This window comes from Bombina bombina, chromosome 1 (assembly GCF_027579735.1).
Source record: "Bombina bombina isolate aBomBom1 chromosome 1, aBomBom1.pri, whole genome shotgun sequence".
Lineage (NCBI taxonomy): Eukaryota > Metazoa > Chordata > Amphibia > Anura > Bombinatoridae > Bombina > Bombina bombina.
The window spans coordinates 1,454,914,234-1,454,936,925 of NC_069499.1; the positions used below are offsets into that span (position 1 = coordinate 1,454,914,234).

General features: G+C 38.2%; 1 protein-coding gene across 2 annotated transcripts in view; it reads right to left on the reverse strand.

The window, feature by feature from the left end:
* The window catches only part of GCGR (glucagon receptor), a 294,628-nt gene that overhangs the window by 160,976 nt on the left and 110,960 nt on the right, over nt 1-22,692 (reverse strand). For both annotated transcript variants that reach the window (XM_053705939.1, XM_053705946.1), the window contains one exon: nt 9,904-10,010. In XM_053705939.1, coding sequence (XP_053561914.1) covers nt 9,904-10,010 — 107 coding nt within the window. The remainder of the gene's footprint in view (nt 1-9,903; nt 10,011-22,692) is intronic.

The following is a 22,692-nucleotide window of genomic DNA, read 5'->3' on the forward strand; positions in this document are numbered from 1 at the left end:
GGAAAGACACAAGTAAAGAGGAAAGAAACAGAAAAGTAAGACAAAGGGAGAGAGAAAAGAGACAGGAGTAGAAAGACACAAGGAGAGATGAAAGAGACAGGAAATAGATACAACAGGGAAGAAAGAGAGGAAAGAGAGAAGAAAGGGAGACAGAGAAAGATGGAGACATAATAGATTAATAAAGAGAGTAAGAAGGAAAGAGAAAGAGAGAGGGAAAAGGCAGGAGACAGAAAGAAGGAGGAAAGGTAAAGAGGTTACAAAGGAGAGGTAATGAGTCACAAAGAAAAAAAAGAAAGGATAGAGGTGGAGAGTGAGAGAGAAAGAGAGAGGGAGAGAGTAGAGAGAGAGACAAAAAAGAAAGCAGAAATAGAGAGGAAAGAGACACTAAAGAGAAAGGAACTAGACAGGAGAGTGAGAGGAAAGAGACACTAAAGAGAAAGGAACTAGACATTAGAGTGAGAGGAAAGAGACACTAAAGAGAAAGGAACTAGACAGGAGAGTGAGAGGAAAGAGACACTAAAGAGAAAGGAACTAGACAGGAGAGTGAGAGGAAAGAGACACTAGAGAGATAGAAAAGAGACAGGAAAGTGAGAGAGGAAAGAGACGAGAGAGAGATAGGGAGAAAAGAGACACTAGAGAGAGAGATAGAGAGATAGAGAGAGAAAAAAGAGACAGGAGAGTGAGAGAGAAAAGAGACAGGAGAGTGAGTGAGAAAAGAGACACTAGAGAGAGAGAGAAAAGAGACAGGAGAGTGAGAGAGAAAAGGGACACGAGAGAGAGAGAGAGAGAGAGAGAGAGAGAGAGAGAGAGAGAGAGAGAGAGAGAGAGAGAGAGAGAGAGAGAGAGAGAGAGAGAGAGAGAGAGAGAGAGAAGAAAGATACTAGTAAAACAGCAAAAAGACAGGATAGTGAGACTGGAAGCAGGAGCGATAGAAAAGAGATAGGGAAAAGAAAGCGAAGAAAGAAACAGAGGAAACAGAGGAGAGAAAACTATGAGACAAAAGAAAGGGATCAGGGGAGAAAGAAGCCGGAGAGTGAGAGACAGGAAAGCGAGAGAAGACAAACAGTAATAACCTTACTCTCTCTCATACATAATTGCAAGATTACTGATTTTAATTGGAGTGACTAACCAAGATCTTCCATTAGCAATACTGTAAACCAAAGACTATTAAGAGACATTACCACACCATGTGATAATATCTAGAAATACAGAGAGAATACAGAATGGGTTATTGTTTGTGGTAATCCTGAAAAGACATTACCGATCCACAGGAAAGTTTTCTGTTACGTATCTTGCATCTATTACACAATTTTGTGTTTTTCTATGATTTGTGAATCATAACTTGGCTTCAATTATAATTGAAAGACATTTTACAGATTGCAGATATAACTCATCTGAAATCACAACCTTCATTAAATGCTTAATTAGGCATAATAAATACAATGCATTCTGTATTTCATCTGTATTACATCACTGCATGGGCTCATTTTCATCTGGTCTCTGAATGGTCAAAGTAAATAAGACCAAGTGACCAATAGGCTTTTCAAGTTGTGCATCCTGTTACTGCTCTTACATAGCAGAACCCTGTAAATTGTGCTAACACAACAATTTTTGTAATTCAAATGTAAAGGGATACTAAACCCATTTTTTTCCCTTTAATGATTCAGATAGAGCATGCAATTTTAAGCATCTTTCTAATTTACTCATAATATAAATTCTTCTTTGTTCTCTTGCTATCTTTATTTTAAAAGCAGGAATTTAAAGCTTAGGAGTCGGCCCATTTTAGGTTCAGGACCCTGGACAGCGCTTGCTTATTAGTAGTTACATTTATCAAACCAATAAGCAAGCATAACCCAGGTTATCAACCAAAAATGGTGCAGCTCTTAAGCTTTCATTACTGATTTTAAAATAAAAATATTTAAAATTTAAAATGAAGAAAAACTGATAATAGGAGCAAATAAGAAAGTTGCTTAAAATTGCATGCTCTATCGGAATCATTAAATAAAACATGTGGGTTTAGTGTCCCTTTAATATGTCAATTATTTATATATATATATAATTGTCCTTCTAGCTATATAACATATTAAATAATACTTTTCTGCTTTATTTGCAACAAAGTCATCAATTCCAGTAAAATTCATGAGCAATCAACAAATTGTACTGCACTTTATATGGGACATGCGTCATGCGTTTAACATGGCATCAGAATCCAGTACCAATTTCTTTTGACCTTTGCAAACCATGATGTGGTAGTGGTCAATCAGACCATATCATTATGATCACACAGAGGGATACATATTAACCATTAAAGGGAAATAAAACCCAAATGTTTATTTTCATGAATCAGATCATTTTAAATAAATGTCCAATTTACTTCTATTATCTAATTTGTTTTGTTCTCTTGATATTCTTTGTTTAAAAGGATACCTAGATAGACTCGGAGCTGCTGATTGGTTGCTGCAAATAAATGCCTCATGTTATTGGCTCACCCAATGCATTACCTAGCTCCAAGTCGTTTATTGCTGCTTCTTCAACAAAGGAAACCAAGAAAATGAAGCAAATCAGATGATGATCAGATGAAAATTATCTGGTCATAAAAAAAACATTTGTTTTTCATGTCTCTTTGAGGCTGCTTCAAAAATACTGTCTTAATTGTGATATGTTAATTGAAAGAGAATTGGAATTAAAAACAAAATTTATGCTTACCTGATAAATGTATTTCTTCAAAATATGGTGAGTCTACGGGCTCATCTTAATTACTGTTGGGAATATCACTCCTCACCAGCAGGAGGAGGCAAAGAGCACCACAGTAAAACTGTTAAAGGGACAGTTTACTCAAAAAATTTCTCACCTTTAATTTGTTCCCAATGATCCACTTAACCTGCTGGAGTGTATTACATTGTTTACAAGTAGCTCCTTTACCCTTATATTGGCATTTGAAATAGTTGAGTTAGCATGTGGTATCCCCACCTATTCTGAAAGTTTGTGGCCGCAGGTCCAAGCTATAGATAAGCTTTGTAAACACAGCCAGCAGAAGAAATTACTCTCCAGTGGAATATAGCAGAGATAAGGTAATAAAATGTTGATTTTCCATTGTTCTCTCCAAGTACTGGTGATTGATTTATGGACAGATATAAGATAAAGAAGCAGGTATATGTACACAATGTGATACAGTAATGAGATCTGATTATACCTACAAGCTCAACCCATTTTATTAGGTTGTGGCTTCAAAACACAAAATAAGAGCTTTAATATACACAAATAAACCTTAAAAAGCTAATTTTCATACATTTTTTACTCTGCAGTTAGTAAAAAAGCAATTGTAAACACATTGAAGGAAAAACTATTTTACAGTATACTGTCCCTTTAAGTATCACTTCCCTACCCATAAACCCCAGTCATTCGACCAAAAATAAATGGAGAAAGGAAAGCAACACAAGGTGCAGAGGTGTCTGATGTTTAGTCAAAAACGCTTTAAAAGGAAAAACACAAAAAAGGGTTTTTGAAATAAATTTATCAGGTAAGCATAAATTGTGTTTTTTTCTAAAGATATGGTGAGTCCACGGGTTCATCTTAATTACTGTTGGGAACCAATAGCCAAGCTAAAGGACACAGATGAATAGGGAGGGATAAGAACCAGCATGCCTAAACGGAAGGCACCACCGCTTGAAGAACCTTTCTCCCAAAAGCCGCCTCAGCCGAGGCAAAAGTATCAAATCTGTAAAATTTGGAAAAAGTATGTAAAGAAGACCAAGTTGCAGCCTCGCAAATTTGCTCCATAGAAGCTTCATTTTTATAAGCCCAAGAAGAGGCTGCAGCCCTGGTGGAATGAGCCTTAATTCTCTCTGGAGGCTGCTTCCCAGCAGATTCATATGCCATGCGAATCACACTTCTTAACCAAAAAGCAAGAGTAGAAGCAGTAGCTTTCTGACCTCTATTCTTCCCAGAAAAACAAACAAAGAGAGCAGAAGACTTGCGAAAGTCTTTAGTCGCCTCCAAATAGAACTTAAGACCACGGACCACGTCCAAATTATGTAACAGACGTTCTTTATCCAAAGATGGATATCAGGTAAGCATAAATTGTGTTTTCTTCTTAAGATATGGTGAGTCAACGGGTTAATTTTAATTACTTTTGGAAACCAATAACCAAGCTAGAGGACACAGATGAATAGGGAGGGATAAGAACCAGCATGCCTAAACGGAAGGCATCACCGCTTGAAGAACCTTTCTCCCAAAAGCCGACTCAGCCGAGGCAAAAGTATCAAATCTGTAAAATTTGGAAAAAGTATGTAAAGAAGACCAAGTCGCAGCCTCGCAAATTTGCTCCATAGAAGCTTCATTTTTATAAGCCCAAGAAGAGGCTACGGCCCTGGTGGAATGAGCCTTAATTCTCTCTGGAGGCTGCTTCCCAGCAGATTCATATGCCATGTGAATCACACTTCTCAACCAAAAAGCAAGAGTAGAAGCAGTAGCTTTCTGACCTCTATTCTTCCCAGAAAAACAAAGAGAGCGGAAGACTTGCGAAAGTCTTTAGTCGCCTCTAAATAGAACTTAAGAGTATGGACCATGTCCAAATTATGTAACAGACGTTTTTTATCTGAAGATGGCTTCGGACACAGAGAAGGAACAACAATCTCCTGATTAATATTCTTAGTAGAAACAACTACTACTTAGTAGAACTGCCTTATCTGCATGAAAGATAAGATAAGGAGAATTAAACTGCAAGGCGGAGAGTTCAGATACCCTCCGCGCAGAAGAAATCGCCAACAGAAACAAAAACTTCCAAGATAATAACTTAATATCTATAGAATGCATCGGTTGAAACTGACGCAGCTTCAAAACCTTAAGAACAAGATTAAGACTCCAGGGTGGAGAAACCGCTTTAAACACAGGCCTGATTCTGACCAAGGCCTGACAAAAAGATTGAACATCTGGCACATCTGCGAAATGCTTATGTAACAGCACAGATAAGGCCAAAATTTTACCCTTCAAGGTGCTAACAGATAACCCTTTCTCCAGACCCTCCTGGAGAAAAGACAAAATTCTTGGAATCCAAACCCTACTCCAAGAGTAGCCTTTGTGTTCCCACCAATAAAGATATTTCCTCCATATCTTATGGTAAATCTTCCTAGTAATAGGCTTACGAGCCTGAATCAAGGTCTCAATGATAGACTCAGAGAACCCATGCTTAGAAAGAATCAAGTGTTCAATCTCCAAGCAGTCAGCTTCAGAGAAACGAGATTTGGGTAGAGAAAGGGTCCCTGAAGAAGAAGGTCCTTCCTCAGAGGTAACCTCCACGGGGGTAGAGACATCTCCACTAGGTCCGCATACCAGATCCTTCGAGGCCAAGCCGGGTCAATTAGGATCACCGATCCCTTCTCCTGTCTTATGCGAGCAATCACCTGAGGAAGAAGCGCAAAGGGAGGGAACAGATAAGCCATACTGAAGTTACAAGGCACTGTAAACGCATCTATTAGGCAGGCCTGAGGGTCGCTCGATCTGGAACCGTACTTTGGAAGCTTGGCATTTTGTTGAGACGCCATCAGATCCAACTCTGGAATCCCCCATTTAGAGATTAAACTGGAGAACACCTCCGGATGAAGTTCTCATTCCCCGGGATGGAAAGTCTGTCTGCTTAAGAAATCCGCTTCCCAATTGTCCACGCCCGGGATGTGAATGGCAGAAAGGCAACAAAAGTGATCTTCCACCCACTGAATTATTCGAGTCACCTCCCTCATTGCTAGAGAACTCTGAGTCCCCCCCTAGTGGTTGATGTAAGCCACTGAAGTTATGTTGTGCGATTGGAATCTGATGAACTGGCTCAAGGCCAACTGCGCCCAAGCCAACAGTGCGTTGTAAATTGCTCTCAACTCTAAGATGTTGATCGGCAGCTCGGACTCCTCAAGACCAAAGACCCTGTGCCTTTAAGGAATTCCAGACTGCTCCCCAGCCCACTAGGCTGGCATCCGTGGTCACTATCAACCAAGAAGGCCTCCGAAAGCAGGTGCCCTGAGACAGGTGTTCCAGAGAGAGCCACCACAGAAGAGAATCCCTCGTCTTCTGATCTAGAGTTAATTTTGGGGATAAATCCACATAATCTCCGTACCACTGAATGAGCATGTACAACTGCAGAGCTCTCAGATGAAATCGAGGAAATGTGACAATGTCCATGGCGGCCACCATCAGACCGATTACTTCCATACATTGGGCGACTGAAGGGCGAGCCGTCTCTTGTAGGAATCAACAAGACGAAAGGAGCTTTGCTTTTCTGGTCTCTGTTAGAAAAATCTTCATCAGAATAGAGTCTATGATTGTTCCTAGGAAAACTACCCTTGTCGCTGGGACCAGGGAGTTCTTTTCCAAATTCACTTTCCACCCGTGTGATTGGAGGAAGGACAATAACATATCCGTGTGAGATGCTGCTTGTAGAAAGGAAGAAGCCTGAATCAGAATGTCGTCCAGATAGGGAGCTACTGCAATTCCCCTGGACCAGACCACCGCTAGGAGGGCTCCTAGGACCTTTGAGAATATCCTGGGAGCCGTGGCAAGACCGAATGGTAAAGCCACAAAATTAATGCGTTGGTCGAGAAAGGCAAACCTCAGGAACTTGTGATAATCCCTGAAGATGGGAACATGCAAATATGCATCCTTTAGATCTATGGTCATCATGAACTGACCTTCTTGGATCAATGGCAGAATCGTAAGAATGGTCTCCATCTTGAAGGATGGAACCCTGAGGAACTTGTTGAGAAATTTCAAGTCTAGAATTGGACGAAAAGTCCCCTCTTTTTTGTGAAAAACAAACAGGTTTGAGTAAAACCCCAGACCCTGTTCCTGCTTTGGAATGGGGACAATCACTCCCAGTGACGAAAGATCTTGGACGCACTTTAAGAATGCCTCTCTGATAATCTGGAAAGGTGAAACCTGCCCCTGGGAGGACAACTTTTGAAATCCAACCTGTAGCCCTAAAAAACAATTTCCACAGCCCAAGGGTCTGGTACGTCTCTTATCCAGACCTGAGAGAATCGAGACAGTTTGCCCTCTACCTGATACAAGTCTGGATCGGGGCAACCCCTTCATGCAGACTTAGAGTCGGCACGGGCTTCTTAGCCTGCTTCCCCTTACTCCAAGACTGATTTGGTTTCCAGGATGACTTGCTATTGTCCTGTTTGGACGAGGACGGCTTTCCTCTAAAATTCCGAAAGGAACGAAAATTACTCTGACGTCCCTTAGGTTTGTTCCTCTTATCCTGAGGCAGAAAGGACCCCTTTCCACCAGTAATGTCAGAAATGATCTCCGCCAAACCCGGACCAAATAAGGTTTTCCCCTTGTAAGGAAGTGCCATCAGCTTGACCTTAGACAAAACATTGACTGACCACGACTTTAACCATAAGGCCCTTTTAGCTAAAACTGCAAAACTGGAAGCGTTAGCTCCCAGTCTAAGGACCTGGAGGACAGCGTCTGCAATATAGGAATTGGCTAACTTGAGAGCTCTGATCTTGTCCTGAATCTCGTCTAAAGGCGTCTCTTCCTGGAGAGAGTCCGACAAGGCCTCAAACCAAAAGGAAGCTGCACTAGTCACCGTGGCAATACATACTACTGGCTGCCATTGGAGACCAAGATGTACATAAACCTTTTTCAAATAAGCCTCCATCTTTTTATCCATGGGATCTTTGAAGGAGCAACTATCCTCAATGGGTATAGTGGTTCTTTTGGCCAGCGTAGAAATGGCCCCTTCTACCTTAGACACCGAAGACCAGGACTCCTTGATAGATGGCTCCACCGGAAACATCTTCCTAAACACGGTGTAAAAACCAGACCTGGCTTCTTCCACTCCTGAGCTACGATTTCCTTAGCTCTATCTGGAACTGGGAAAAACTCAGAAGAGGAAGGAACGTCAAAAAAACTATTACGTTTACTCGACTTCTTAGGCGTAACTACCGCCTGGGTCTCTGAGTCATCCAAGGTAGCTAAACCCTCCTTTAACAGTAGGAGAAGATGTTCAAGCTTAAATCTAAAGGAAGAACCTTCACCATCAGAAGAAGGTATTATACTGTCCGAATCTGAAATTTTACCCTCCAAATGAGAGTCTTCAGATCTAAGAGAAGCCTGAGGCTCAGAGCCGGAGACAGATATCTTATTATCTGAATTCTTATATTTCCTCTTGCGCTTCCACGAAAATCTAGAAAACTCGGCTAAGGCTGCAGATACTGCTGAGGATACATGTGCAGCAATTTCTGCCTTTAAAAACGCCCCACTGGGAGTTAGCGAGGAACCGCAGGACACAGTGCTAGATGCAATAGAGGCTTGGGACGAAATAGGAAATGATCCTGGTAATACCTGGACAGCATCCTCCTGAGAGACATTAGGCTCCACATTAAAAAACGTATCTTTACCTTGCAAAGTTTGTTTAACACAGGAGGAACAGAATTGCATGGGTACTGCAATTTGTGCATCTAAACACAATACACAAGGATTGAATTGAGCGGACTCCTGATCCATTTCAGACTGGTTATTATCTCCACAGGCTGTTACCGTATGCGGTTATAGCCAAGGATTAAAAGAAAAAAGTAACACAAATTTTAAAACACTGTTACTTGCCTAAAGGGGAGAAATAAACACTGCTAACGGTTATTAACGAAGCAGCTTGTGACGGTAGAAGAGCGTTGACGCTCCAACTAAAACTCCCTCCACACCTCAGTATACTGAGGCGCCCTTACCACCACCGTGCTGCAGGATCCTCCGGCTTCTCCTTGTATGCACTACCTCACGAACCACAGCAGCATATGCTGAAGCCACCTCCGTATATAACAGAGCAGAGAGGAAGGCCTGATTGCGTGGTCAAACTGAATCCACACATGGCCATAATGTGAGTAACATAAAACGCATACTTCAGAAAAAAGAACCCAAAACACAGCACCCACCTAAAACGAGCCCTTAGTTAGGTTAGAAATACCCATAACAGTCTCTCAATAAAGCACTATGCCTGCAGTCATGTCTTAGTGAAGCCCTTACACCAGGGTGAGTTAATATAGTCCCCATAAACATAGCAAGGTAGAAAAATTCTCAAGTGCCCCTTCTCCCACCTGGAAGACCAGCACTTACCTACTCAGCTGTCCGACATGAAGACAGTCCCTAGGTACGAGAGGACACCTCTTCCTCACAGAGACCTGGCCAGAATGCAGATAACAAAGTAGCCAACTTTGGTATCTGAGATCAGGGCAGCAAATGTGGAGAAACGCAGCAAGTACATCTTTGCAAGTTCCCCACTGCTTTAAAGCCACCACAGCTCAACTGCAAAGACTAACGTGGAGCACAGCTATACCCTGTAAACTTGCTTGAAGTAATCCATCTTCTCAGAAAAATTATTTTAATTACACACTAAACTTCACCTCCTCCATGCACGAGAAGCAAAGAGAATGACTGGAGTTTATGGGTAGGGAAGCGATACTTAACAGTTTTACTGTGGTGCTCTTTGCCTCCTCCTGCTGGCAAGGAGTGATATTCCCAACAGTAATTAAGATGAACCTGTGGACTCACCATATCTTCAGAAGAAAATAGTCCGTAAGTCTGTAAGTCAGGGTTGTGAAGTAAACTTTAATGTGTAACTGTCAGTCACGCTCAGAACTTGCTTGCCATTCTCTTAGAGCCTAACTGTCACTCTCTTTCAATGCCAATCTGTCACTGTCTCAGAAATGGCTTTTCACCATCTCTGAAATCCTACTTGTCAGTCTCTCGAAGAGCCAATCTGTCAGTCTCTTTCAGGGGCTACTTGTCAGTCTCTGCTTACTAGTCTCAAACTCTCTCTCTGTGACAGAGAAGGATAGAATGTCAAGGGGAACTTGGATAATGATAGTGAAGGCAGAGGGAGACTTAAAGACGAGTTCTGCTCTCAAACCTTACCTGAATGACACAAGAATCGTAAGAGCCAGAAGGAGAGTCCCCAGAGACACAGAGTACCCAACTGTGTACATGACTCTAAACCTGTTGATTGTCTTCCCAAATTCTTCCTGTGTAAATCGCATAAGGCAAATCATGGTGAAATATCTCTTAACACACAACACGCACACATCTGTAAATATCAGTGATCTTCCTTGCTGCCACCCTTTTCACCTCTTTTAAATTTCATAGACCTCCTATCTGTTTTTTCAGTCTCCATCCCTCCTCATCACATAGACATCATACAGACATTTCTTATAATTTTCCTGTATGAGCTTCGTCCTGCACTATGACTTCTCATTGATGCCTTTTGCCCATAACTCTCCTTGATCTGTCAATGCTTCCCACCTTATCTGAATTCCCCTTGATGCCTCCTGCACACTTTTAAGTAATGCCCCCTGATCTCTCCTTGATGCTCCCTCAGTGGAGCTCCCGTTAACGCATTTTTGGTGCTTATTCCTATAACATCTTCATTCAGCTGCATCCCATGATATTGATCTCTTACATTCGCCTCACAGTGATTCCTTAGCCCACACCCATGACTTCTTTATGCTACCCTATTCGAACTACTCTGACATGTATGCCCCTCCCTGCCTTCTCTTTCATGCCATATACTATGAATGCTCCATTCTGTCTCTTTCCCAGCATCCCCTATTATGATTCCCCTGCTATCACAGGGATTAGCTATTGTTAGGTGCCAAACAAGCTACAATTAAAAGGTATGCACCAGCACATACAAATGACAAAGGTAAACAGTATTAAGGATTTTGTAAAATAATAAATTATTTGTACAGGTGTATGGAAAAGTTAAGCATTGAGCTAATAAATTGAATTTCCCCCTCTGCCATGTCAGCAATCAGGGAAGTGCCACCCTACATAGTAATGGACCTTTAGACAAAGTCTAAAATGTGCTCGTATGCATGAAATTGATCCTGTTTCATACATTTCAATATTTGGCTTAGTGATCTAAGGTCAAGAATACAAACTTGCAGAAAAGAATTATAAGTGTTTATGAGGATACTTAGCAATCTTCTAGACTGTTAAGTTATAGGCAATGAGCCATTTTAACAGGTGTGTAAATAATTAGTGATGCTTGCAATGAAGCTTATACTTTATATGAAACTTTAAAAAGGTCTCTGATGTACCATCTAAACCAAATATTTATTTCTATAATGCAATCAATAGGCCTGGATCTTCCTTTTTATGCAAACTTGAGCCATAAACTGTGCAATGAGTTGCTGATATCTAAATTAACGGAAAATATTCCATCATTGATATGGATAGAAGTGAGGTTCGGTCCGAAATCCGCCAATCAGGTGTCATATAGGCAAATAACAAATAGAAACATCAACACCACTTTCTTCCTTTGTTGCTAAGGAGGATTATAATATAGGACCTGTTGTTTACTTCTTGTTCCTCTGAGGCAGCCGCTAACTCTCACTGGTTAAATTATGAGTCAATAAGATTCCTTTAAGCTGCATTTATACAAAACATTATCTTGCACTAGAACTGCCCTTTCTCTTCCTGTAACTCATAGAACAGCTCCCTCAACTTGTCCCAGAAACATGGTTTAGTCGCATGCCTGGATGGAATTTCATTGATAACTGTCCCAGTAACTTCTTCGACAATCCATCTTAATGTGTAATAGTAGTCTCAACACGAGAGACTACAATTTAATGCAATTCCCTTTCCTCCTATACATATTGTATCTAAAGAAATACAAATGTGAATTTGTAGACATTTATCTTCTTTCTAGAGTACTATAGCTAAGACAAGTGGAGATGCTGATATCTTTAACAAGAATAACATAATTTATGTAAGAACTTAACTGATAAATTAATTTCTTTCATGGTGGCGAGAGTCCACGAGCTTGTTACTGATGGAATATAAATTCCTACCAGGAGGGGGCAAAGTTTCTCAAACCTCAAATGCCTATAAATACAACTCCCACATGACTCATACCTCAGTTTAACGTATAGCCAAGTAGATGAGGTGAAAAAAGAGTGAAAGCAAAAAAAAAAGATGTGCTTTATACAAAAAAATCAAAACCACGCACAAAAATTTTTTAACACTAAATTAAGACTCAAAGGAGGAAAAAATAGATTTAATAACATCACACACACTAAATTGACAAGGGCACTATGAAGGCAAGTTCCACTTATTTTAGATTGTATCTTGAAAGTATATAGTACCTTACGGCCAGATTACAAGTTTTTCGTTATGAGCTGTGCGGTGCTAACAAGCAGTTTTTTCTCACTGCTCACTTACCTACAGCGCTGGTATTACAGGTTTTCAGAAACCCGGCGTTAACAGGCAAGAAGTGAGCGTAGAGCAAAATTTAGTTCCATATCTCACTCCAATACCAGCGCTGTCAGGGGTGAGCTGGTCGTACGTGCTCGTGCACGATTTCCCCATAGACATCAATGGGGAGAGCCGGCTGAGAAAAAGCCTAACACCTGCAAAAAAGCAGTGTAAAGCTCCGTAACGCAGCCCCATTGATTCCAATGGGAAAACACATTTATGTTTACACCTAACACCCTAACATGAACCCTGAGTCTAAACACCCCTAATCTTACACCTATTAACCCCTAATCTGCCACCCCCGACATCGCCGACACCTATATTATATTTATTAACCCCTAATCTGCCACTCCGGACACCGCTGTCACCTACATTATACTTATTAACCCCTAAACTGCTGCCCCCAACATCGCCGACACCTACATTATATTTATTAACCCCTAATCTCCCGCCCCCAATGTCGCCGCAACCTACCTACACTTATTAACCCCTAATCTGCCGCCCCCAACGTCGCCGCCACTATATTAAATGTATTAACCCCTAAATCTAAGTCTAACCCTAACACCCCCTAACTTAAATATAATTTAAATAAATCTACATAAAATTACTATCATTAACTACATTATTCCTATTTAAAACTAAATACTTACCTGAAAAATAAAACCTAAGCTAGCTACAATATAACTAATAGTTACATGGTAGCTATCTTAGGGTTTATTATATAGCTAAGTATTTAGTTTTAAATAGGAATAATGTAGTTAATGATAGTAATTTTATTTAGATTTATTTAAATTATATTTAAGTTAGGGGGTGTTAGGGTTAGTGTTAGACTTAGGTTTAGGGGTTAATACATTTAATATAGTGGCGGCAACGTTGGGGGCGGCAGATTAGGGGTTAACAAATATAATTTAGGTACCGGCGATGTTAGGGGCGGCAGATTAGGGGTTAATAATATTTAAATAGTGTTTGCGAGGCGGGAGTGCGGCGGTTTAGGGGTTAATATGTTTATTATAGTGGCGGAGTGGCAGATCAGGGGTTAAACATTTTATTTTAGTGTTTGTGATGCAGGAGGGCCTTGGTTTAGGGGTTAATGGGTAGTTTATGGGTGTTAGTGTACTTTTTAACACTTTAGTTATGAGTTTTTATGCTACGGCGTTGTAATGTAAAATTCATAACTACTGACTTTTGAATGCGTTCTTGGAGGTAGAGGGTGTACCGCTCACTTTTTGGCCTCCCAGGACAGACTTGTAATACCGGCGCTATGGAAGTCCCATAGAAAAAAGACTTTACAAAGTTTACGTAAGTCTGTTTGCGGTAAGGCCAAAAAAGTGTGTAGTACACCTATACCTGCAAGACTCGTAATACCAGCGGGCGTAAAAAAGCAGCATTAGGACCTGTTAACGCTGCTTTTTACCCTAATGCACAACTCGTAATCTAGCCGTTAGTTTGTGAAAACCTGAGTAGTGGTGCTAGCATTATTTTTAATTATACAAGAACTATTGGAACAGAGTTCCACAGACAGGTAATGCTATAGTAGCACTCTATGCCCAGACTAATGTAGGGGCAGGAAAGATGCAATTAAAATATAACTTGTATTACTTCATTTAAAAGATGGGTGAACAACATGAAAAATTAAAATCCTGAACAGAAGCAATTATGCTATTTCTATAGTGTCTCTAATTTATATTGTCAGGCCTTCTTGTATTAGTACAATATCTAGGAGATACTGTGGTTATATTAGTTCAGAATAACCGCTATATTTATTTGTCAGCCACAGACAATTATTCGTAATAATGGCTGCTTATGGTGGGGCTAGTCATTTAGTGATTGATGGTTCAATACCTATAGTTACGGTATATCATATTCATTAATATAGTTTGGTCCCATATCACCAAATAAATACTTGTGGCCTGTGTTAGTGTTAATATCGTGGCAGATATTAATCTGCTGTATTGGTGATGTTCTATGAGTTATTATTAAGGGGTTGTCTATATTCTCATTTTTGTTTGGTATATTGTATTCAATGGCTCATTGGAACTGCTTTGATTATGTTTTTAAATGCATCATTGCCTTGGATTCTAGAAATCAATAAATGTTTAGTATCATGAGCGCTTGTATGTGTGTTCATTGAATTAGCAAATGCTGGTCAAATGGCTTACTTACACATAGATTACGAGTTTTGCGTTAGAGGCTATGCAGTGCTAACGAGCAGTTTTCACTCACCGCTCACTTACCTACAGCGCTGGTATTACGAGTTATCAGAAACCCGTAGTTAAAAGGCAAGAAGTGAGCGTTGATCAAAATTTAGCTCATTACCGCACTCCAATTCCAGTGCTGCTTAAGTCAGCGGTGAGCTGGTCGTACGTGCCCGTGCACGATTTCCCCATAGGGATCAACGGGGAGAGCCGGCTGAGAAAAAGTCTAACACCTGCCAAAAAGCAGTGTAAAGCTCCTTAACGCAGCCCCATTGATTCCTATGGGGAAATAAAATGTATGTTTACACCTAACACCCTAACATGAACCCCGAGTCTAAACACCCATAATCTTACACTTGTTAACCCTATTCTGCCACCCCCGACATTGTCGACACCTACATTATAATTATTAACTCCTAATCTGCCGCTCCGGACACCGCCGCCACCTACATTATATGTATTAACCCCTTATCTGCTGCCCCCAACATCGCCGACACCTACATACTATTTATTAACCCCTAATCTGCCGCCCCCAATGTCGCCGCAACCTACCTACATTTATTAACCCCTAATCTGCCGCCCCAACATCGCCGCCACTATATTAAATTTATTAACCCCTATTTTTTTTACTGGTAAAAGAGCTGATTTCTTTTAAGGGCTATTGGTAGTTTAGTTTAGGCTAGTGTTTTTTTATTTTGGGGGGGCTTTTTTTATTTTAATAGGACTATTAGATTAGGTGTAATTAGTTTAAATATCTGTAATTTGTTTATTATTTTCTGTAATTTAGTGGGGGGGGTTTGTACTTTAGCTAATTTAATTTAGGTAATTGTATTTAATTTTTTAAATTTATTTAATTATAGTGTAGTGTTAGGTGTTCGTGTAACTTAGGTTAGGTTTTATTTACAGGTACTTTTATATTTATTTTAGCTAGGTAGTTATTAAATAGTTAATAACTATTCTACCTAGTTAAAATAAATACAAACTTGCCTGTAAAATAAAAATAAACCCTAAGATAGCTACAATGTAACTATTAGTTATATTGTAGCTAGCTTAGGGTTTATTTTACAGGTAAGTATTTAGTTTTAAATAGGAATAATTTAGTTAATGATAGTAATATTTATTTATATTTATTTAAATTATATTTAAGTTAGGGGGTGTTAGGGTTAGACTTAGGTTTAGGGGTTAATAAATTTAATGTTGGGGACGGCAGATTAAGGGGTTAATAAATGTAGGTAGGTTGCGGCAACATTGGGGATGGCATATTAGGGGTTAAAAAATATAATGTAGGTGTCGGCGAGGTTAGGGGCAGCAGATTAGGGGTTCATAAATATAATGTAAGTGGCGGCGATTTTAGGGGCGGCAGATTAGGGATTAATCATTTTATTATAGTGTTTGCAATGCGGGAGGGCCTCGGTTTAGGGGTTAATAGGTAGTTTATGGGTGTTAGTCTACTTTTTAGCACTTTAGTTATGAGTTTTATGTTACGGCGTTGTACCATAAAACTCTTAACTACTGACTTTTAAATGCATTAGGACTCTTGACGGGGTAGGGTGTACCGCTCACTTTTTGGCCTCCCAGGACAGACTCGTAACACCGGCGCTATGGAAGTCCCATAGAAAAAAGACTTTACGAAGTTTACGTAAGTCGTTTTGCAGTAAGGCCAAAGAAGTGTGCGGTCAACCTAAACCTTCAAGACTCGTAATACCAGAGGGCATAAAAAAGCAGCGTTAGGACCTCTTAACGCTGCTTTTTTACCCTAATGCACAACTCGTAATTTAGCCGAAAGTTTGTTTTAAGTGTACTGTTAATTGTGTTTTAGCCTTTAAATTCAAAACCAAATAACGATGTATTATCTTGTACACTTGTATTTGTGCTTGTGTGAATTACAATTACCCCCACTAATGCGTGGTGATGTAAATTGTATTATATTCGGAGGCTCACTTAAGCTACTTTGCCTATGTTTTTAACAAAATTTTTGTTCCTTGGATTTTAGAAATAGATAAGTACTCGATATCATGAGCATTTGTATTGAGTTTATTAAATCAGTAAATGCTAATCGAATGACTCACTTAATTATATTGCACTGTACTCTTGACTGAGTCTATTACCCTTAGATCCGCAACTGAATAAACGTTTTGTATCCTGAGTACTTCTATTGTTGCTCGTGTGAATTAACAATGTTAGTTGCGTATGATATTTTGTATAACTCATTTACCACATGGAAACATTCTATTTTGCCACATTGTTGCTTTCTGTCTAAAACATGCCACATGAAGAGCAGCCCTCATATCTGAGGCTATTTGTGCTGCCCGATACTATTAACTTGTGACAGCTTCTGTTAATTAGCTTTCTTATATAGCGGTAATTCTATTTTTCCAACATAATGCTCTGATATTTAAAATCACAAACATTGGGATCCCATTGTCCCACTCAACCCTCCTGACGCGTTTCGCCAAAAACTTGGCTTTATCAAAGGTGACGGGCCGCCGTGGTTCAAAATATTTATTTGTTCCCGTTATCGGAAGTCCCACCCCTATTTTGCAGATGATTGGCTATTTGCTTGCTGTCAATATTCTTAAGACAGCCTATTGTGATCTACTACTACTACGAATCATTATCTTCATTTAAGGTGGAATAGTATCCTCAACTCCATGTTACTCAATGTTAGTTAATGCATATATTCTTGTGCTTCCTTGCATAACATGTTGAGAGCTCATATATATGTTAAGGTGGAATTCTTCTGAAATTCAATTATTTAATATAAACTTCATTTATACCTTATTTGCCTTAGCAAGCCACATATCAGTAATTTCCCTTGATAAATGAATATTTTCTACTGTGTTTGTTTAAAATTCATATCTCATTGTAATTTACACCTTTTTTCTTTCTCCTTATAATGCCAAATGTTTATAAATAAAGAAATTGTGTTAAGCCTTATACTTGTATTTTGTATCCAGCATTTTATCTGTTTACTATGAAGAACATAGATCTATATGTATTATTAACCCTTTAAGGACACAGCTTTCAGTTTGCTCAATTGTTTTATGACGGAATAATTCCGTCATATGTCCTTAAGAGGTTAAATAATGATGTTTACAATTTATTTGGTTTCTCTTCATTGAAGTATTTCTTGATGAGATGATAGTTTTCTATTTACACATATTTCGTGCAAGGCTAAATAATGATTATTACCTTGTAGTTTATTTATTCTCTTCTTCAATGAGTTTTTAAAATATTATTTAATATGATGAAATTATGTTTTACTTATGTGTACATAGTTATTGTAGTATTATCTTATATTTCCTAATGTACATGTAGGTGAAATTAAGAGAAACACAAATATGTGATTGTGAAGTGACAAAATTGTGTGAATGACATAAAGTGATTTTAAGTTATGAAAAAATGTATGTGTGTTGAGTAAATAAGATTAGAACAAAATGCTTTGCTAGTGTTATAAGAATAATTTTAGTGGTACCAGATTATTTTGTATCCAGTTCCAGTGCTAATGTGCATGTATTGTGGGAGTGATTGAAAATGTTTTTTATGTGTGCTTTTTTTGAGAGTCAAAAAGGGGGGGGCTTGTGAATTACTGTACTCTGGATTCCTATTTATATCCAGTGTGGTCTCTTTTCCAGTGCCCAATGTGTTTTTAATCATTTTTCCTGTGATTAAAACAGGAAGAGTGGTTTGTGGGTCGCTTGGTGTTTCGGGATTTAGTGAATTTGTGTTCTTCTTTGGCCCTGAGTTATAATATTCTTAGAATATACCATTTGCACGCTATGTTGTACCTTGTATATTAAACTTAGGGTATACCATTTTGTATTTTGAAGTTAGAATGTTATTTTTTCTGTTGATAATTGAACTTTTTTCTTTTATTAAATCTCTTGTAACTTTAATATTTTTATTGTTTGCCCATATCTTGTTTATTCTGTGACTGGTTTCAGGCTTCTCATTTGTATATACTACCTGTTATTTTACTTATATTAATAATTTAATTTTTCTCTTGTGTCTATATTTCCTCTCATGAGGTTTTGATGATTTTAAAATTATATTATGTTTTCTATATTCAATGAATAATTTAAGACTTGTCATTTACACATATACATGATTCTATTTGCATAAATCCCTTATCATGATAGAGACATACAGTCTCTGTTTTATAAAAACACATAGTAATTATTATTCTCATTGATTCTATTTGGATACACAGAGTTCAGTAGATATATAATTTACTTTCTGATTGGAGAAGGGCTTTTTCCAAATTCCCTCCTCTAATACCTAGCGTTATCTGTACGCTACACTTGTGATGGTTTTGTCTTCAGCTTTACCTTTCCTTGCATTTCTTATATTTCTCAAATGCTCCATCAGCCTGACTCGTAATTTACGAGTTGCCATGCCAACATAATATTTCTGACATGAGCACTGTAATACATACTGTATATTACTCCCTGAGTGTTGCAGTTGATGTATTTGTTGATAGAGTGAGTGTATCCAAATCTGTCTTTTATTGTATTTGTTTTTTTGATATATTGACAGGTGGAGCAGGTTCCACATTTGAATGAGCCGGGTGTAAATTATGTCCTCGTTCTTTTTCCATTGTAATGGCTTCTTGTTACTATATCCTTTATATTTTTAGAGCATCTGTAGCCAATTTCAGGTTTTTCCCCCAGTTGGTTTTTCAAAAATGGGTCTGATAATAGAACATGCCAATATTTATTTATTATTTCTCTTATGTGAGGAGTGTGTGAGTTGTATGTTAAGATTAACCTGGTTATGTTGTCATTTGTTTTGTTTTTTTTAGTTAACATTTCTCTTGGTCTTAAGTGCTCTAAATTTGGCTTTTTTAATACTGGTCTTACTATATCCTCTCTTCATTAGTCTTTCTTCTAGTTCACTTGCTCTTTTCTTGAAAGTGATTAGATCTGTGCAGTTTCGTCAAACTCTTAGAAATTTGCCTATTAGGAGACTTCATTAAGTGCCAGGTGCATGGGCACTTGAGAGGTGTAATAAACTGTTAGTTGCTATTCCTTTTCTGTATAGATCAATTGAAATTCTTCCATCATGTTCTTTTCTTATTTTCAAATCCAGGAATGTTTTTTTCTTTTTGACTACGTTAAAATGTTAAGCGGATATGCAAATCATTTTTGTTTACATTTTTTAGTCAAAAATTCAGAAAAATTGTCTTGACTGCCTTCCCAGAAAAAAAAGATGTCATATATAAATCTAAGCCACAGGTGCATCTTATTTGTGTATTCAATATTTGCTTCCGTGAATACATGTTCCGCCCCCCACCATCCCAAAAACAGATTGGCGTATGTGGGGGCAAATTTTTTTTTTATTGTTAAAGGTTAAAAAAATTATATTGTAGAAGTTCACTTGCTCTTTTCTTGAAAGTGATTAGATCTGTGCAGTTTCGTCAAACTCTTAGAAATTTGCCTATTAGGAGACTTCATTAAGTGCCAGGTGCATGGGCACTTGAGAGGTGTAATAAACTGTTAGTTGCTATTCCTTTTCTGTATAGATCAATTGAAATTCTTCCATCATGTTCTTTTCTTATTTTCAAATCCAGGAATGTTTTTTTCTTTTTGACTACGTTAAAATGTTAAGATGTCATATATAAATCTAAGCCACAGGTGCATCTTATTTGTGTATTCAATATTTGCTTCCGTGAATACATGTTCCGCCCCCCCACCATCCCAAAAACAGATTGGCGTATGTGGGGGCAAATTTTTTTTTTATTGTTAAAGGTTAAAAAAATTATATTGTAGAAGTTCACTTGCTCTTTTCTTGAAAGTGATTAGATCTGTGCAGTTTCGTCAAACTCTTAGAAATTTGCCTATTAGGAGACTTCATTAAGTGCCAGGTGCATGGGCACTTGAGAGGTGTAATAAACTGTTAGTTGCTATTCCTTTTCTGTATAGATCAATTGAAATTCTTCCATCATGTTCTTTTCTTATTTTCAAATCCAGGAATGTTTTTTTCTTTTTGACTACGTTAAAATGTTAAGCGGATATGCAAATCATTTTTGTTTACATTTTTTAGTCAAAAATTCAGAAAAATTGTCTTGACTGCCTTCCCAGAAAAAAAAGATGTCATATATAAATCTAAGCCACAGGTGCATCTTATTTGTGTATTCAATATTTGCTTCCGTGAATACATGTTCCGCCCCCCACCATCCCAAAAACAGATTGGCGTATGTGGGGGCAAATTTTTTTTTTATTGTTAAAGGTTAAAAAAATTATATTGTAGAATGAATTTCAATAGGTCAATAACAAATTCATTATGTAACTCATTCTCCTCAGATTGTTGATCTAAGAAATATTTCACAGGTTTGATTCCCTTGTCATGTTCTATGGAAGTATACAATGCCGCTACATCTCTTGTAACCAACCAAGTACTCTCTTCGATGTAGATGATATCTAATTTTTGTAAAACTTTCATGGTGTCCTGTACGTATGATGGTAATTCATGTACGAAGGATCTTAATCGATAATCGACATATTGACTTGCTCTTTCTGTTAGGCATTCAATTCTGGACAATATTGGTCTTCCTGGAGGGTTTAGTTGATTTTTATGGATTTTAGGGATGAGGTATAGGGTCACCACCTTTGGGTTTGGTACTGATAGAAATGTTTTTTCTTTTTCTGTTATAACTGAACTTCTGTGTGCTTTGTTAATCATATGATTGTAAATCTGTCGATATCCATTTACTGGGTTAAAGAGTAGTCTGGTATAACAATTTTTATCGTTAAGTTGTTTATTTATTTCCCTTAGGTACATCTCCAGGGGCCAGACTACAATATTCCCCCCCTTATCCGAGTTTCTAATTATCACTTCTTCCCATGTTTGTATTTCTCTTAGTGCAATTCGTTCTTTATATGTTAAATTCTTTATTTTTGGTTGTAGCTTTAACTCTGTAATTTCTTTGCATACCAAGTTATTGAACACTTCTATTTGAGATGAGTATATACTTTTGGGTACAAAGGTAGATTTATTTTTTACCTTATTTCTCCATTTGTTTTGCCCCAAATGTTCATTTTCTTCTAATAGCTCTTCCAAATCTTTCAAGCTGTTTAGTTCTTCTTCCCTCCATCCTAATAAGGGGGTTGGTACATTGTTGAAGTGCTTCTTCAGAGCTATTTTTCTCAAATATAGTTGTATGTCTTTGATTACTTCAAACTTATTTGTGTATTGGGATGGACAGAAAGAAAGACCCTTGGATAGGATAGAGATATGTTGTTTTGTTAGCAGTATTTTGGATAAGTTAATAACCCTCATTGCTTCATCCTCATTTAGGAGAAGGGACTCAGGGGTCTCGGTGGTCGCCTGGGTTCTCTCCAATTCTTGTGCATTGTTGGTTTACGGTTCTGGCCTCTGGACATTTTTTTGTTTGTACCGCCCACCTCTTCTGGTTGTCCTCCCCCCTCTCCTTGTTCTAAAAAATGCTGTTTTCTTTTATTTCTAGTGTTCATTCTTGTACCGTTTGTTAATACGGAGGCAGAGGTACTTGGGGTTTCTTCATTGGCTGATTCTCCCTCTTCCCCATCAGTATCCGAGATGTCACTTTGAACGATGTTCACTTTAACGTGTTGATTGGGATTAGTATGAAATCCTCTCTGTCTCCATTTATATACTCTTTGATTAGAGAAATCTTGAACATTCCTATTTAGTTTTCCTATTTTTGTATTTTTCAATTCTTCCTCATACTTATCAAGTTCTTTTTGGTAAGTTCTGTATAATCTTTCAAAGTCAGAATGGCTTTCAAAGTTTTTTAGGGTATCATTTTGTTCTGTTATTATATTATCTAGTCTTTCATATTTGGCTTGATAATGTTTTATTAGAATCCTCATCACTTTCTTAGAACACTCGCTTAGTGCTTTCTCCCATTCTGCTGTTAACGTATTGTCCTTAAATTGAAATGCCGGAAATAATTGAATTTGAAGACCCCGTGGAATAAGGTATTTTTCGAAACATTTCTCAAAAAAATGTTTATTCCACCATGCCTTGTCTTGTTTATACATTGACTTGTGTACTTCTTTCAATATTCCCTCTAATGTACCACCTCCAGTAGTTCCACTGGGGGTAGTATTATTTTCATCAAAGACTTCATTAAAGTCTGCAGTTCTTTTAGTAATCTAGCTTTTCTATCTTGATCCCAAGTGTGACTCATTATTTTCAATATTTTAATAGTCTGTGTACTGTGGTGGGGTAACACACACAGAACTGGTAGAAAGACCAGTAGTAATTATCAGAAGCC